At 38.4% G+C, this 17,354-nt stretch overlaps 1 protein-coding gene across 2 annotated transcripts in view; it reads left to right on the forward strand.

The window, feature by feature from the left end:
* DSCAM (DS cell adhesion molecule) overlaps positions 1–17,354 on the forward strand; it is a 367,604-nt gene that overhangs the window by 338,916 nt on the left and 11,334 nt on the right. For both annotated transcript variants that reach the window (XM_088539324.1, XM_088539325.1), the window contains 3 exons: positions 2,370–2,519; positions 6,305–6,502; positions 10,356–10,658. In XM_088539324.1, the coding sequence (XP_088395450.1) occupies positions 2,370–2,519; positions 6,305–6,502; positions 10,356–10,658 (651 nt within the window). The remainder of the gene's footprint in view (positions 1–2,369; positions 2,520–6,304; positions 6,503–10,355; positions 10,659–17,354) is intronic.

Consider the following 17,354-nt stretch of genomic DNA (forward strand, 5'->3'; position numbering starts at 1 on the left):
CTTGATTTCTTAATTTACTTTCACTAGACAGTTTGATCATTTGTATTACTAAAGAGGAAAATGAAATTTTGACACTACTTAGTATTAAGGCCTTGCAACAGATATCCTCTAAAACTATACATTACATATCCTATCCACCTGATAATATCAAATGATATCCTCTATTTATTCCGTTTGATCTGTTTTTAACTTTTGTGCATCCATGCAAATTTCAGATTGAAAATACTGCCTATGTCAGATAACTAGATTTCTAGTGTGGCTGGCACATAGCTGAAATGTCTTGAAATTTGTCTTGTTTATTTGTCTCAAAAAATTTCAGCACAAGATGCCTGGAGTCTCAACAGAATAAAAATACAAGCTGATCTCATGGCTATGTGGGTACACACTGCGTCAGGAGCTTCCAAAAATGATTGATCTGGTTGTACTTGTGACTTTTTTTTTCGATTAAAATCTATGTAGAAGAAGAGAGGCCATGACCGGTGCAGCCTTGGCAAGCTGGGAGGAGCACAGTGCATCTCTGGGTCCCCTGGCCATGCCAGCGGCTGGGGAGAAACACTCTGTGTTAGCCCCCAGCACTGTCACACCGTGATACGCTTCACAGTTTACAGCAGTGGATTTGAAGGAGAGACTAACACTTCCCCAGAAGAACAGACAGTTTTATTTTAATTCTGGTTTGAGCTTCCTAAACTTTGCTTCTGTGATGCAACCTTTTGTGCCAGGCTTCATCCTCAAGACAATCTTTACTTTAGATTTATAGTTGCTGGGCAATAGGGGTGTATAGTGGAAATACCCTTAGTGCCTTAACTAGCAATGTGGTCAGCGCCTTGGTAATAGCCTGCACTGTACAAAGCCAGTCGGAATAAGAAGGCATTTTGGCAGGCTTTGACATAGTTTACTGCCAAGAGGCTTTATTCTCAACCTGAATAAGAGTTCATCTTTTCCCAGAGACAGGCTAATTTGATTTCATAATGCTCATTCTATTTATGGCCTTCTTTGGGTAAAAAATGCTAGTTATGATATTGTGCAGAACTGTTCACATTAATGGTCTCCCGTCAAGTCATAAGAAATGGAATGCTTAGAAGAAGTGGATCAGCCTCTGCTGACTATTAAATGTGCAGAAGCCCCATTTGTGCTGGTCCACTTAGAAATATACTGCAAAGCTTTACAGGATAGAATAGTGGGAAGTTTTTATGGCTTTTATTGCTATTGTGAACAGGTGAAAAAGACTGAAAAGAATGCAAAAGAAAGTCTGATCGCATGCAACTAGCTGTTCTGCTAACACAAAGTCAGCAGAAGATTTACTGCTGTTAAACCTCTTACAATTGAATGGACCACATACTTTTTGGAGAGACAGAAATACAACTGCAATTTGAGCTGAAAAAAAAAGCAAGGTCTGTGCAGAAATTTGGTTAATATGTCCCACTCTGTATGGAGCAAAAAGCAGCAAAGCCATGCAGCAATAGGAGTCATTGCTCACCTTTTCTTTCCAGTCCTTCCCAAAGTTTGGTTTTATCTCCTGCTATTCTTTTGCATTGAAGGAAAGCCCACAGTCATCAGGACTGACTAGTTTGCAACAAACTTTCATCACTTGCATTTAGGCTTCCAAAGTCTTCTGCTTTGCACCTGTTATAGTGAGATTTGTTGCAGGAAAGACTCTGGTGCAGAGAGAGATGGTAGGGCTTAGCTTGTAGAACAAGAAACACTAAAACTGGGCTTCGTTTCCCCATAGGAATTATTTCCACTGCCTTCACTAGGAGTCTTCAGGTGCTTAAAGATAAGCAGGGCCTTAAGAATGCTCTTTGGTTGTGGCCATCATTCTGCAATGTTTTGATTATGGGGAAGAAAGCTGACTAGTAAAGGTCACAGATGTTATCTAACAGCCTCCTTTGGAGAGGATGTCAGTGATATCACCAAGGGCTTCACTAATTATGTTAACAAAAAGAAAAGAATTGAGTATGTTGCTGGAAAGCACAACTGAGTTCCTTGAAAATGAAGGCAGAGAAGGCAGTTTTTAAACAGTGAAAAAGAAGGAGGTGGTTAGTGCCAAAAATAATTAGGCACAATGGAGTTTTTTTGGAAGTACGCTGAATTGCTTATTATTGTTGTAGATCTATAATATGAAATAAAGACATGAAAGATACAGTTATTCCTTAGTTTTGTGTGAACTTGAGAAATGAACCCAGAAGTTCCCAAACTGCGGTACACCCCTCAAAGCCATCTAAAGTCTTGCAGAGACTGGGGGATGCTAGCTTCATGGTGGAACCAAGATAAAAATAAGTCTGGGGACTAATCTGTGTTCTGACGACAAAAGTGAAATTTGTTGTTCAGTATTTGTATTTTTTGTTTTGTTTTGTTTTACTTACTTATAGATGACAGATCAACAGTTCTGCTAACTGATGCTGATTTTGGAGAGACATCTAAGCAGAAGTCACTGACCGTCACTCACACAGTACATTACCAATCTGTGTCACAAGCTACAGGACCGCTGGTGGATGTTTCTGATGCCCGGCCAGGAACAAGTAAGCATATAAGAGAATATATACCTGGAGAGGAGAAAACTATAAATTGCATATGCATCTAAAGTGTGGGTGTAATTTGAAATAATTCCTACTTGACTACAGGAAATGCATGATAAATTTTAGTTTCTATAATTTATTGAGTGAATTAGCTTAATGGCTTTTAATGTCTATTTTTTTTTTCTTAGTGATCATTCTTTATTGCATTTCAAAATAAATCTTCTATCCTTACTCCTCCATCAGGAAAGAAATACATTTCTGATTATTGCTTTTTTGAAAAGGTTGTATTTCTACTTTTAGTTATTATAGTAAATTACTCTTCCCAGCTATCTTCTTGCTGAGTTATTTTTATAATGATTAAAATGCTATAATAAATACCCTACTGCAATCCATTCTTTTAAATTTCTCTCATGCATATGTGCCATATTTTTGCAAATGGAAAAGAAATTTACCAAATCTAAGGAATACTTATGAGGCAGGAATATTACAGGAGTGTAGTTCACTAACAGTGCACAATTTATAAAATCTATCAGATTATCTCTATTCCATACAGTTTCAGAAGTTGTTTACTTGGTGAGTAAGTGCTAAACACTAAGTTGCGCATTATTTGGAATACAGATTATTTGTAAAATCTTCATTTTATCTTGATTTTCATCTAGTCTTTTTAAATCATTGATGTTATAGTCCTGACCTTGCCAGTTTTCTATTTCTGGCAAGTTTTAAGTTGTGATTAGTTGTTTCTTGAACACTCAGTTAAGACCGTCATTGGTGCTAAAGGTACTAAAAAAAGATTGCCCTTTTTATCTATAGACTATCTATAGATTACCTATTTATCTATAGGCCATTATGCCATTTGAATTAGAAGAGTTAAGATACAACATTTGTTTTCTCTCTGGTTAGTTTGTCTGGTAAGAGCAAAAATATCATCCACTTTTTATCATATTTGCAGTTTGAGATTATCTGAGTAAGCAATGGACTCTCCATTGTTTTCAAATCTTAACATTTTTAATAAGGAAAGAGGTAGTTCCCCCAAATTGCCTGGTTGTCTCATATGAGAATATTTTAGTGAACCAGCATCCTCCATTACAAATCAGTCTTCTTTGTGCAGTTCTGTGCTTCAGACCACTGAAGTCAATGATAGACTCCCCTCACATTAAACTGGGATTTAGCACAGGTCTGAGGGTGTCTAGCCTGGCTTTGGAGATAGAAATCCACTGTTCATGTTATTATTCAGTAGAGATCTGATTGCAGCACTGCAGCCAAGGCTGGGTTGAATGTTCACTGTGTAATGTTCACTGATTTTTTGATAGAAGCTGGGCCATAGATTTTGACAAGATTCACTGCTTTCTCCATTAAGAGGAAACTGATGTCTGGTTGTTTGTGCAGGATGCATAGCTCAGAGGCTGTCCCTCTCCCCCCTCACTCAAAGGGTTCTGAGCGCTCCTGCACCCTCAGATGTCAAATTGCCACAACAGCCCTAAGATGTCGTCTAATTCCTTTATACTTATTTTCAAGAGAGGTATGCTGTAATGTATATTCCTCTTGCTCACCGCAGTGTCTACTCCTATATTTCTAGCCACATTGCTGTAATAGCAAGGGCACCAGGTGTGTGCTGCTTCCAATTGCATGGGCAGCCGAGCTCTCTGGATATGTGGTGCAGAGCTCCTTGTGCAAGCACAATGCAGCTTGTGCAGCCCTACTGTGCATCTCAGGTTCAGCGGGGCCAGCCCTGCCCTGCTGCATCCCGAAAGCAGACTCCCTGACTGTCTTTCAAACCGTGAGAGAAGACTGTGTCTCAGTATCCTAAGGCCTTCCTGGAGTCCAGCCATCTTCTCCAAACAATCCAAAGCAGGAACATGTAGAAGTAAGAACATCTTTCTTCTCAACTAGGTGAGATCAGTTCTCACTTCTCTGAAAAGGAAAGTGGAAAGAAGGAAGCTAGACAGCAGAAGAATGGAAAGCCTCTGGCCTAGAAGGGGATGATGCCCTACAAGGGTGAGCTTGGATCTCCCCCTGCAGGATACAGCCCCTCATGCTGCAGGATGGTGGGTTAAACATCATGGGAAGTGGGGCCATCCAAGCAGTAGAACTCTCCCCTGGACTCCGCTACAGTTTCTAAGAAGCTGTGGATGCTGCAGGGCAGTGGAGGTTGTGGTTTGGCCTTCAGCCCAGGCCCTTCACCTAGGAGGCTGCTGGTGATTTGAACACCTGTGAATACTCTATAGCATGAAGAGTAAATGTTGTGCATATGCAACGGCATCTATTCTGCAAGTGAGATAGCATCTTCTGCAAGCAATTGGGTTGTCTCTTGCCTTGTGCAGTGGTAAGGAAAGTAGCACCGAATTTTCGCACTGGCACCTTGAGTCTGTCCATAGTGTCCTCTTTCCAAGCAGGCAGCACGCGCACTTGTGGTTACTGAAGAGCCACACGCTGGCTTTCCAGAGCTGGTACAATCCGTGGTTTATACGCTGGCTTTCCAGAGCGGCTACAATCAGTGGTTTATACTGACAGATGGGTCACTTTGGGCCAAGTGCTTTTTTGGATCGTATTCACGTGCTACTGCTATCTGTTGCACTACTGGAAGGATTAATGGCACTGAGTTCATATTTTTCCACTGCTGTGATGGGCAGATGTGAAATAGGAGAGGGAACAGGCCATAGTTGCTATCTGTAAGTAACTTGTAAGTAAGCAACAGGGTACAAATGCTTAATAGGGAATGCTTGTGCAGAAGCAATGCTCTGAATCATTATCTGGGTATTGTTTTCTCTTTAAATTACTTCTACTCAAGTTTCTCACCCCAAAGAGTGACAGTGTCACCATTTAAATATGAAAGAATATTTGAGTAGTCTTGAAATTTTTCATTTCTAACACTCTTATTCTCTACTGTTTTTTAATATCATTTTAGAAGCCTGTAAGAGAAATCTTTCAGTGCTGTTTTAGTCACTTTCCCTTTGCCAAATAAAGATTTTTCTATTCTAACAAACAGCTTTATTAGGGAATCCAAGCCTCAATTTTACAGAAGAATTTCTGATCCTTAACAAAATCAGAGAGGTTGGTTTTGTTAGATATTGCTGAGTAGCAGATGAATTCTTAATGCTGAGGAGATTTTGTTTTTCTTTAATCAAACTGTCCAATCTTTAGGGACAGATTACTATTGAAACTCCAAGGACACTAGTATAGGTTACATCTTACAGTTTTGGTTACCTGCTGAATTAAATACTGAATTTGTAGCTGATTAATACCCTAATATAGTAAAATTATTGATACCATGCCCAGAATAGGAATTTATGCCCACACATTTCCAAGCAATCTCATGTCACTCCCTCCCATGTATTTTTACAAATTGAGAGCAGGTGATGGTGTAAGAGGTTTCTGAGAACATATCTAGACTACTAATTTAGGTTAGAATTAGTGTGCAATGCGGTGTGAAATTCCTAATGAGGTCTACCTGCCATGTGCTCTTTTGGATCTTAAGGTAGTGCTGGGGAACTGGTTACACTTGGAGTAAAGGGATAACGAACCATTGAGAAATACGTGTCAGCGAGAAGTTGACTGAGTCTCTCAGGTCTTTGCACTCTTTTTAAAATGTATGGTTCTATTAGAAAGAAGATATTTCAAATAAATACTAGCTGTTCTGTACTAAGCTGTAATTTCACTCTTCGTTTTTTTTTCACAAAGAACATTTTTTTAAACGTTTGTGGATGGCCATGATTTCAGTGGTTACAGGACGTCTTCCATTGTCTATTCAAGAGCCTAGTGGCAAAGACTCTTTCTGTTACCCATCACAGATCCGACCACGAGGAGGAGTGCAAAAAATGGCCCCACTGCTCGCAACCGCTACGCTAGCCAGTGGACCCTCAACAGGCCTCACCCCACCATATCAGCCCACACTCTCACCACGGACTGGAGGCTGCCCACCCCAAGACCTACGGGATCAGTGGATAAGGAAAGTGACAGCTACAGTGTCAGCCCCTCACAGGACACAGGTATGTTGCTCTCTGCAGAGCCGCTCTGTGGAAAGAGGGCAGCTGCAAAACATTCCCATTCCCCAGTTTACTTCCTTTGGTTCTTGAATTAGGTGCTGCTATTTATTCCTTACTGGGAAGTTTTTGTGCGCAATATGTGAGGGGCTCCACAAGTGCATACAGTTCTAATGATAACAAATACCAGGCCCGTAGTTTCCATTGCTGGGCATATGCTCTGGAGGCCTTTGAAGGTTTTATTGGTAATTTTTCTGGTAGATGAAGTGCTATACTTCCTGAAGCTGAATGAAAAAGTAGATGTTTGAAATGGCATTGACCAGGAAGGGGCAGTATTAGCAACCAGAAATATGCCTGAGCCAAAGGTGGAGTGGTTTTAAGCTTGTAACTACACAGAGGTAAGTCCTTTCTATTCCCCAGCAGTGTAATATATGTTCATAAGGGTTCATTCTAACCAGGAAAAAAGGAGAGGGAAAATCTGGAATAAAGGTTCAAGCCCAAATCCATTCATATTGCTGAATACTATAGCAGCTAACTCTGAGTTTCCCAAGAAACCACATGGGCTTTATTCCTTTAGACAGTAACTGGAGAGACACTCAATATATATTCTGCTTTCAGTGTTAGACTGTCCTTCATGTCTTCCCATTATAAGTGCAATCATAACTGAAAAAATAAAGCTTTCTCTTTCTGTCCTACACTGAAAAAGTGACAGAAAATATATGGCACTTAAGTGAGTAAATGATTAAGCAGAAGAATAGTCGCAAAGCAAATCTAATAAATCTTATTCGATGGTATACCTGACAGGAGCAAATCCTGGCTTACATTAGGAGGCGCTACCTGTATTCTGCCCTGACAGGGAGGTAAAACCAGAGCTCTCCTCGGATAGCTAGGTGTAAGCTTTGACAAACTGCCAAAGCAGTGGGTGCGCTTAGGCTTCTGCTATGAAAATTATTGACTGTGTTTATTCTCTGTATACGAACACGCATTTGACTTCCCTTATATCCAATAATATATGATGAAGTTTTCATCTTTTCAGAACTCATCCTTTTAAAATTGCTGTGGCATGTAACCATCACTTAACATACATTGTGTAGCGTGTTGTGTCGGAAGCTGCCTAGCTTTGCTTTCGTTATTGTAACTCCAGGGCTAAATGAGTAAAATCAAATCGTATGAAACTTACTTCACTGGATGAGTGAACACAGAATATAAAGATTAGTGTATGTTATTGAATTAGGAATCAAGTGATGTTTCTTCTGCTATAATGGATTCATTATTCATACTGATAATGATGTTTTCTGTTCTTTGGAAGGAACATTGTATCTAATAATGAACAGATTCAATCCCCTCCCACTGCCCCCTTCCTCTCCAAAAAAATGACTGTGATGGCCTGTGGATGGCAGATTTGGGAAGCTCTAGAAAAGTCCAGATGATCCTGTCATAAGCCAATGATAATTAGGAAAGATGGAAAAATAGAGCTGTATATACACATTCTTGCTTGAACAAAAAGTGGAGATACAAGTTGTCTCCATAGAGTGGTGCCACTCAACAGGTATCTCTATCCAGCTTCATGCTGCTGGATATGAACGTTATCCTGATTTCTTTATATATAAAGATCATGAAGTCTTAAGGGTTCACTGTAATAGCCATGCAGATATAAATAGCAGATGTTATCTAAGAAACCCTTGTTATGGTCAGTCTACATTTCAGGTGCACTTGCATATGTTCCAAGATATGGTCACCCAAGGTTATTTTATTTCATGGACAAGTATCACTGGGGTTATATTTTTCATTTTCTAGTGAACTTTGGAAAGGGCGGGGAATTAGATTTGCTATGTGGTTTAATAGAAAAACTACATATAATTTTTAGGCAGGCTTTATCCTATATTCTAACACAACTATTTTCCTAGACCGTGTCTGCCCTTAAACACACACACACTGATTATTATAACTGATATTTTTATCAGTATTTATATCATGTTATATATTATGCTTTTGAAAGATGCTCAAGATAGGATTACTTGTGGCTAAAAGATACCTATACTATGCTACTTGGTTTCTAGTAAGTATAATCTCAGTATTTCAGAGGTTTTAATTTCCAGCTAACCCCCATAATAGATGTAGCCAAATTACATGTCCAGGATTTAATCAAATTAAAGTGTGTATCTGATCCCCGCTGCAGTATGGGATTCAGATTTCTCAATCTAGTTCATGTGGTTGATATGCAGCAGATTTGGTATTTCTTGGCAAAACTGTGCCAGGTTTTCAAAGCAATAGTTTATAGTCATACAAGAAATGTTTTGCAGCCATCCATAGCTGCATTCATAAATAAGTTCAATTATTTTAACTAAAGACTGTTATACAATTTTTCTGATTAGATTAGATTTGATCAAGTTCATCTTGGTCTTAGATGAACCTTCACCAATTTAGGGTCTTGAGGAGATCCTTCCTGGAATACTGGCCAGTCTCCCCAGGGCATGGGAATGGGATCTGAGAAGCTGAAGACCCTGAGGTTCATGAAGCAAACTGGGACCTCTGCATGACTCCAAAATCTTTAGATACCACTTTATGGCACTGAGCAGATGCAGCTTCCCAGGAGTTTCCAGTTCAGCAGAAGTTTGGAGAGTGACTTGGTCTGATTTACAGATGTTTCCTATGAACAGAAACTATGCTCAAGTTTGGTCAGCTCAAAATCTTAAGCAAGTTTCAGCATATTGTAGAAATACTTGTCATTTTAAATAATGCATGGTGCATACAAGAGGCAGGAGTATTGTTCTTTGTGTGCAATGAAAACTGGTACAAGGATTCTAGCACACAATAAAAATGATAAAGTTTAACAATAACAACACAATTGCCTCTGGCTGCTATAGGATTCCCATTTTTATGAACTAGCTATTACAGTGTGGCTGGTTATTGAACATCACCAATTATGTCTGGAATTGTACATATCTTGTAAGGAAACATGACTCCGGCCTGAGGAATTTTTGAAAGTCTTCCACTCTTCCAGTCCCTTGAAGTAGAAGTGTGACAGATGTAACAGAGTGGGTTTTTTTCTCCTTAACTACATAGAAACCACTGCTGTATTTCCAGAATGCTTTTTAATCTACCAGTGTCCATTTTCATCTTTAAGAATAATAATACTAGTTTAAGAAATGATAGCATTCTCCGCAAGTCATCATCAGGAAAGAACTGCTTGTAGGTCGAAAGAGCCTACGTGAAGCCCCAATTAGCTTCAGCAACATTGAAAAAAAAAAAAAAAAGAATAGCACCAGGCTGGAGGCTACTAAACAATATTGCTTTCTTATGACAATTTGTTCCATATGCAAAGAGTTAGTATTTTGCATAATGTTTAGACTAGACATCAATGTCTCAGAGACACTGCCTTTGTATTTGACTTTTGTTCTCAAGCCTTTCTCAGCAGAAAAAAAGATCGAACAGAAAATGAACTGTGCTTTTTTGAGGTCATCTCTCAGAAATATGTCTGAGGTATTGGACAGAGCAAGGCAATGCAAGAAACTGTGTCTGGTTTTGGTAAATCTGATTAGTAAATTTTAAACACTTTTAAAGCATTTTGTTTTTAATAAAATGATTTTATTTTGTACAAAGAAGTCACATTTTCATTGGATTAAAGGTTGATTCTTCTAAAAATCCAGGTTAATACTGAGTCATGTAACACTGCTACCAGAAAAGGGCTGTACCTTAGACTATCCATAATTATCAAGTAACTGAACAAAATAGAAGTTTTTCAAACATCTATAGTAAAGCAGGCTTATTTAAAAGTTAGGTAATTTTATGAACCCTGCATCTAATTAGGAAACACTGTAATGTTGATAACATTTCCATTATGTATGTGTGTGTTTAGATCGAGCAAGAAGCAGCATGGTCTCCACAGAAAGTGCCTCCTCAACATACGAAGAGCTAGCAAGAGCATACGAGCATGCGAAAATGGAAGAGCAGCTGAGACATGCCAAGTTCACCATTACCGAATGCTTCATATCAGACACATCGTCGGAACAGTTAACGGCAGGGACTAATGACTACACAGACAGTCTGACCTCAAGCACGCCATCAGAATCGGGGATTTGCAGGTTTACTGCATCCCCTCCCAAACCTCAGGATGGGGGGCGAGTGATGAATATGGCAGTTCCAAAGGCCCATCGTCCAGGTAAGAAGACAGAGGTAACATTTTGGCCTTTGGGGTGAGCTTTTTCAACTACGTAACAGGAGAGAATATATCACAGGGCTCAGTATCTCCTGTAACTTGTAACAGTGATAACTCTTTCATCCTAGCTTATACTGTATTTGAGTAAGTCTATTCTCCCATAAACAGAAACAACTTGAAATTTAAGAACAGAAGGGGACCATTTAGGCCATCAATTCTTTTCTTCTACAATGACATCCATCAGGCCATAGGCCCTTTTGGGCTAAATAAGACCATATGTGGGTACATATGCTTGTCTCCAATTTAAACCACCCACTAGCGAAATCTGTCTTACAGCAGTACTTTCTGCCTGAGAGCAAAGACTTACTAGCAGAAAGTTTCATAAAGATAAGCTGTATAAAACATACTGTCCTTTCTGCTCTGTGGCTTGTAGAAGATGTAATATCCCTTTGATGATGCTGTTGAGCTCTTTGACATCTCTGAATGTCAAGATAGGATTATCAGGGCAAGGTAAGGATAAAAATGCAGACAATTAACACAATAGCTCAAAGGATATGGAGCCTTCTGCCTTCAAATACATCTAAATCCACCACAGCTTCTTAATGAAGGTGCTTGAGGGACATTGACCTTTTGGGTCAAAGAATGCTATTGTAGTGATACTCTAATGCACAATAGCATAAATAGATTATTTGTGAGACTGAGTACAAATATGTTATAAAGTCTTCTCAGAAGATTTGTCTTTCTGTATTACAGAATGCATGATATCACATAGTGAAAAGTACTCATATGGGAAAATAGGAAACAGATACAACTATATAGGCTTGCTGTAAACATGATACAGTTTATTATGATAATTTTTTATATCTAGTAGATACATTTGCCACAGTCAGTGAGGTTACTTATATACACAGCAAATAGTCAGCAGTACTTATATATGTAAAAAAGAGTAGCGAGTGGAGTATGGGCTTTTGTTTAATACAGAGTGTCAGTGGGGAGAAAAAAAAAGTTGTTCTTAGGAGAGAGGAAGAGAAGATAACCAGGTAGCCAGTGGTGTCAGAACAGGTTGTCCAAAAGCAGAACCCAACACTGAAAAAAAATGCATAAACTCAAAAAAAAAAAAAAGCTACGAGAAGATCACAGCATGCAGAAGAGAGAAAATTATAATAGACAAGGCAGGAAATTACTGCGTCATATAGACAAATAAGGGGGGAAATATGTAGGAAAAATACAATAAGAAATATAACTGATTCACAGAATCACAGAATGGTTGAAGTTGGAAGGGACCTCTAGAGATCATCTTGTCCAACCCCCCTGCTCCAGCAGGGACACCCAGAGCACGTGGCACAGGGTGGCATCCAGGCAGGTTTGGAAGATCTCCAGAAAAGGAGACTCCACAACCTCTTTGGGCAGCCTGTGCCAGGGCTCTGTCACCCTCACAGTAAAGAAGTTCTTCCTCATACAGTGACTAAACTTTCTATGTTTCAACTTACACCCATTACCCTTCATCCTGTCACCAGCCACCACCGAGAAGAGCCTGGCCCCATCCTCCCTACAATCACTCGTCAGGTATTCAGGCATTCCTGTGTAGCCACAGAATAGAACCAAAAACCAGGAGCTGTAGAAACAGATACAAATAATTTTCATCTCTATCCCTAAAAAGAAAGGAGAATATTTGTAGCTGCTCTGCTAAAAGGAAGCATCCATGTTCACAAATTAAGTCAAAATTGCAGGCATCTCCCTCCAGTTAGTCTACAAATGTTTTTTACTGTTTCTTAACCAAGTGGGTTATCTCTTTCTTTCATGCTCACAAATACTTTACTTATGCATATGTAGCTTTTGAAATATTGTAATATATTCCATATAATGGTGATTTTCTTGAAAGCATACAGCACTTAAATTAATCCCTGCTCTTAACTTACAAGCTTTTGGGGTGAGGACATCATCATAGCTCCATTAGCAAATTGAAGATTTGTGCCCATCTTTAGCTCTTTTAGTTAAAATGCCTTGAATTCATACCCATTTTTCCCAATTGGCTCTAACTGTTTTTTGCAGTAAGGAGATGAAATATGTCATGAACATGATAATTAGCTTCAATATCTTGGAAAAGAATCTAATGTTCCAGTGAAACAACTTGAATGTTGCCCCATAAATTTTGAGTGATAAATTTTGAGTCCTTAAGGAATGCTTTATGGGGAGCTTTAAACACCATATGGACAGAAATAATATTCAGTATTAGCAGACAGATCAGTACTATTAGTGTTCAAATCAGTGAGGAAAGACTTACAGCGCCTATTTCTTCTTTGACCCACAACTTCTGAAATTCTGCAGAAGTTATTAATAATTCATACATAATAATTTAAAGTTATCTGTGCATCTGGGAATTTAGAGAAGAAATAATAAAGTTAAACCATTTAGATGAAGTAGATGAGAACATTTAAGATAGACTAACTGTGCTTCTTTAGCCTGTCTTTATTCTTTGAATTCAGTCTTTTCTTTCAAGATACTTTTACCTGTCTGCTTTCATGATGCCTGTCTCTTCTTTTCCCCCTACTTGATTTTTCTCTTGTGTAATGTCATTTTCTATAACCTATGCCTCCTCCTATCTAATTTCCAACCTCAATTTTAAATCAGAGTCCTGTAATGCTATCTGCTGCAACTTCTGTTGTTGCAATAAAGTTTTAGGGATCTGCAAGAAACAGTATTTATTTTTTCAAAAATGTTCCCTAACAATCATACAAGAGTCTCATAGAGAGCTTATAACATTTGGAAAACTGGAACATTCTGAAAGTAAAGTATCCGAAGGTAAGGCCCTTGTTGCTACCATGAAGGTTTGCAAGCAAAATGTTAGACCTGCTGAAGGTTGCTTTCAAAAGGCCTTCCTGTGAGCTTCTGAAGTCTTCCTGACTTTGTTACTTTGTTTTTTTCTTGCTTTTCCTGAGCATTTCTCAGGACTGTCTTTAACCTGTAAGGTCAAGCCTGCCAATCAGATTATTTGTTTTATCCAAGAGGTAGCATTTGAGACCTCAGGTTATTGCACACTGAAATAGTTTCTGAGTAGGAGTAGGAAACCTGAGTACTTTTTAGTTGGAGAGGAAAAAAAAAAAAAGTGTCACCAAAGATTCAATGAGTTGTATTCTGAGGGGTGAAATCAACCAAATGTAGTGCTCCCAGCTTTCTTAACCTTTTCCTTCAGAAATAGAATAAAAACTTTTGTGTCTTCAGAGACCTTATCAGCTGGAATTAAATGTGGATGGTTCATCAGATGTCTAGGCAAGCTTAGAAACTGATCATTTTTAGTACTCTAACTATGACTTAGAACTGTCTTTTCAAAACTTCCTCACATTAGGTGCAAACCTAATTGTGGAATTAGTAATGCACAGTAAATGACCGTCTCATATTCTAGCCCACTGTAATCTTTTAATAGTCCTTTTTCCACCCTGTTAGCTTGTACTGCGGATGCTGACTCTGGTGGCATTTAGAACTGCTTCTGACTTTTTCTGGATTTCCACCGCTATCTTTTTTTCCAAAATGTAGTCTACACAAGAATCAGTTTCAGGAAGTCACCTCAAACATGGTACATGTCTCTTCATCTCAGTTGCAATTATTACGTCTTTGTCTTGACCCAGGCCAACACTTTCAAGTATATATAGAGAAGGAGATGATGAGTCTGCAACACAAAGTATTTAAGGACTTTCAGGAGCTGTGTTGCTCTCCAGTTTTGGAAAAGTTGCAGCTACCAGAAATGGAAGGGGAGATAAGATTTTTATGAATTCCAACATTCAGTGTTTTTAATGTCTTAGACATCATTTTCTGTAACACCATATTTTTGGAAAGAGATCAGGTTTGTAGGTTTTTCCTTTCACATCAACAGAATCATCATTATTTTTGTAGACTTCATTAAACTGGAGATCTCAGCAGGTCTTGCAACTGAGCTGATGGAGATGGGTAACCCTGCTCAGTAAGCCATTAGAATGATCATGTGTCCTAGGAGGCTTATTGAGGAGAAAACTGGAGAAGCAGACATAGTTCAGCAGGCAATTAATCATACCCTTTAGAAAAAAAAAGCCTCAAATTCCTAAAAGCTGCACATTTTTAATGTTCTTGGTGGTATAAAAATCATATCAGTGTGTTGTTAGCATTGCATTTAATATCCTTCTCAACATCAAAGCTCCAAAAAGTTTGGGACAATTATATTATTTATTATTATTACTGTTCTCATCACCACAGTCTTCACTAAAGAGTTTGTTTAACCAGATCAAGTCCTCAAGGGATTAGTGTGCTGGATAATCATCTCAACAGTAGACTAGGTCCTTTCAGATTAAGGTTGAGGCACGTTGTCATATTAATATTCAGAAGTTTGAACAATTGTTACCCGAGGTTTACCTGGTAGGATGATAAATGAGTCAGTCCTTTGTCCTCCAAAGCTGTCATTCAAATCTTGCATTGAGAAACTGGGTGGGACAGAAATTAGAAAGAAATATACTCTGTTCCTACCTCCCACTGTGCCATCTTCATAATTTAAGGTAAAATTAGGTAATTATAGAAGTTTAAAAAGTTTCCTAATAAAGTTTCCCTTTTATTTCATATAAACTAACCACAAATTGAATTATCATAACAATTATTTTTAGCTGCAATAAACATTATAGTAGCCAGTGTTATTAAAAATAGATTTCTCTTATTATAATTTTAAATCTTAGTAATAGCCTCAGCTTAAATGCTTCTTTTTTTTCCTCCCTTTCCTACTAAATTGTTGGACATGAGAAAAGAATAGTTACTTATTGGGCAATATTTTAATAATGCTGTGCTTCCCAAATGCTAGATCTGTTTAGTAAACAAACCATTTACCTGCATCTTCTGGCAATGGAATTAATTCTTGAAGAAATACCATAACACTTGTGCTTGAATAAGTAATATCTACAGACTTCAATTGGGTCTCTTACAATTTGCAAAAATATAACTCTCACAGGCCTACAGCAAGTTCCTCCCAGATTATTTGCTTGTTTTACTCAGAACTAGCTATACTTTACATTTTTACTGTGTTAACCTTAAAGATTAGCTTGAGTTGGTGACAGACAGACAGAAACTTGTCTGATGTTATAAAATAAGCACAGCTAATTGTGACAATTCCTCTTTCCTTCTTCTTTGGGCATCACACTACTTTATAAAACTCAAAGGGCCAACAATATTTTAAATCTACTTCTTGGGAAGCGTTATCTTTCACAAGGTATATCAGATTTCAGAATCCACATAAAGGGCCCCAAGATTTTAACCTCTATTATCTGCTAGCTACACATGTCCCAAGTCATCAGTTTGGAAAGAAACTTGCACATAGGTGGAGATGAGAAGGCTGTTCCATCCAGGCACACTCTGAAAAGATTTTCTTCAGACTGATTCCACAACATTAAAGATGAACAGGAAAACTCACTTCTTAGGGAAGCCAAATGCTTTCCTGGATCTCCCTATCTGCCTAAAGCAGAACTTCACCACCCTTGTGCTGCCTGAAGGGGAAAGTATAGAACAACGCAGAACAGCTATTACTCCAAGAGGTCTTAGGACTGTATAACATTTTTATTTCGTTTTTATTTTTTCCACCTGGGCAGTCAACAGCCTGAGTGTCCTCCCTCTTGCACATTTACTAGAAAAGACACAAAACTCTGTGGCTTAGCTGATGGAGCGGATATGCCCCCACACCCCACAGTTCCCTGCATATTTACGACAATTAAAATACTAATAATGACAGAGTGCTTTCAGTATTAACGTGCCTTAATTAGCACTTTTGACCCAATTTATACATTTGTTGCTGATTTGACTAGTCCTGAAAATTTGAGTTACAAAGCCTTACCTTACAGGCAAACCGTAAGCTGTGGAATACAAACAATTTATCAAATAATTGTTTACAAGAATCCCTTAAAATAGAGGCTGGTCATAACCTACAGTACATAAGTGCTACATTGAACACCAAACTGTAAGGTAAAATTTATGATCAAGGCACGAATGTTCTTTTCCAATATTCAGGCACTACAGCTAAAAATAAGTTGCTTAGCACAATCAGGAAAATATGAAGTGCACAGTAACCACAGTATATTTCCAACGTGAGCTCTGTAACCTGAGGAAAAAAAAAAAAGGTGAAGTTTTTTTTCCACTGATACATGAGTTGAGGGTGAAGGAGTTGTTCCTGTCTTCTACCTGATGAAGACAAGTGCAACATAGTGATGGAATCTATTTAGAGACTTGCTTTCTACTGAAATGTTGCTGACAGCATTCCATGAGCTACAGCCGTAACTGAACCCCATATGAATTCAGCCACTGGAGATTCACTAATGGTAGGGACTCTTGGCTTGGGAACCTTCTACCTCCTTTATATTAAGGACCTTCTACTGCCTATTATATTATTCTGCATGGAGTGGAAATAGAATTGTACAGATCCACAGTTTCCAGACCCAAACCAAATTTCTTGAGGATACCTGAGACCTACATTTGACATATTTTTGTTGGTGTTGTTCAGGAAGCCAGCAGTAAAGTATGAAAAAGATCATATACAGGCTACTTTCTTTTTCAAGTCTCCATCTGCACTGTATCCTTTCAAATACAACAGAATATATATACATGTATGTATATGCACATACTGCATTTTGTGTGTATATGGACCTTTGAACTCATCAGCCTAGCCCCACTGCTGGAGACCAAGGTCCTGCGCTC

The sequence above is a fragment of the Tinamus guttatus genome, unplaced genomic scaffold (assembly GCF_059628265.1).
Source record: "Tinamus guttatus ecotype Peru unplaced genomic scaffold, ASM5962826v1 Tinamus_guttatus_pri_ptg001602l, whole genome shotgun sequence".
Classification (NCBI taxonomy): domain Eukaryota; kingdom Metazoa; phylum Chordata; class Aves; order Tinamiformes; family Tinamidae; genus Tinamus; species Tinamus guttatus.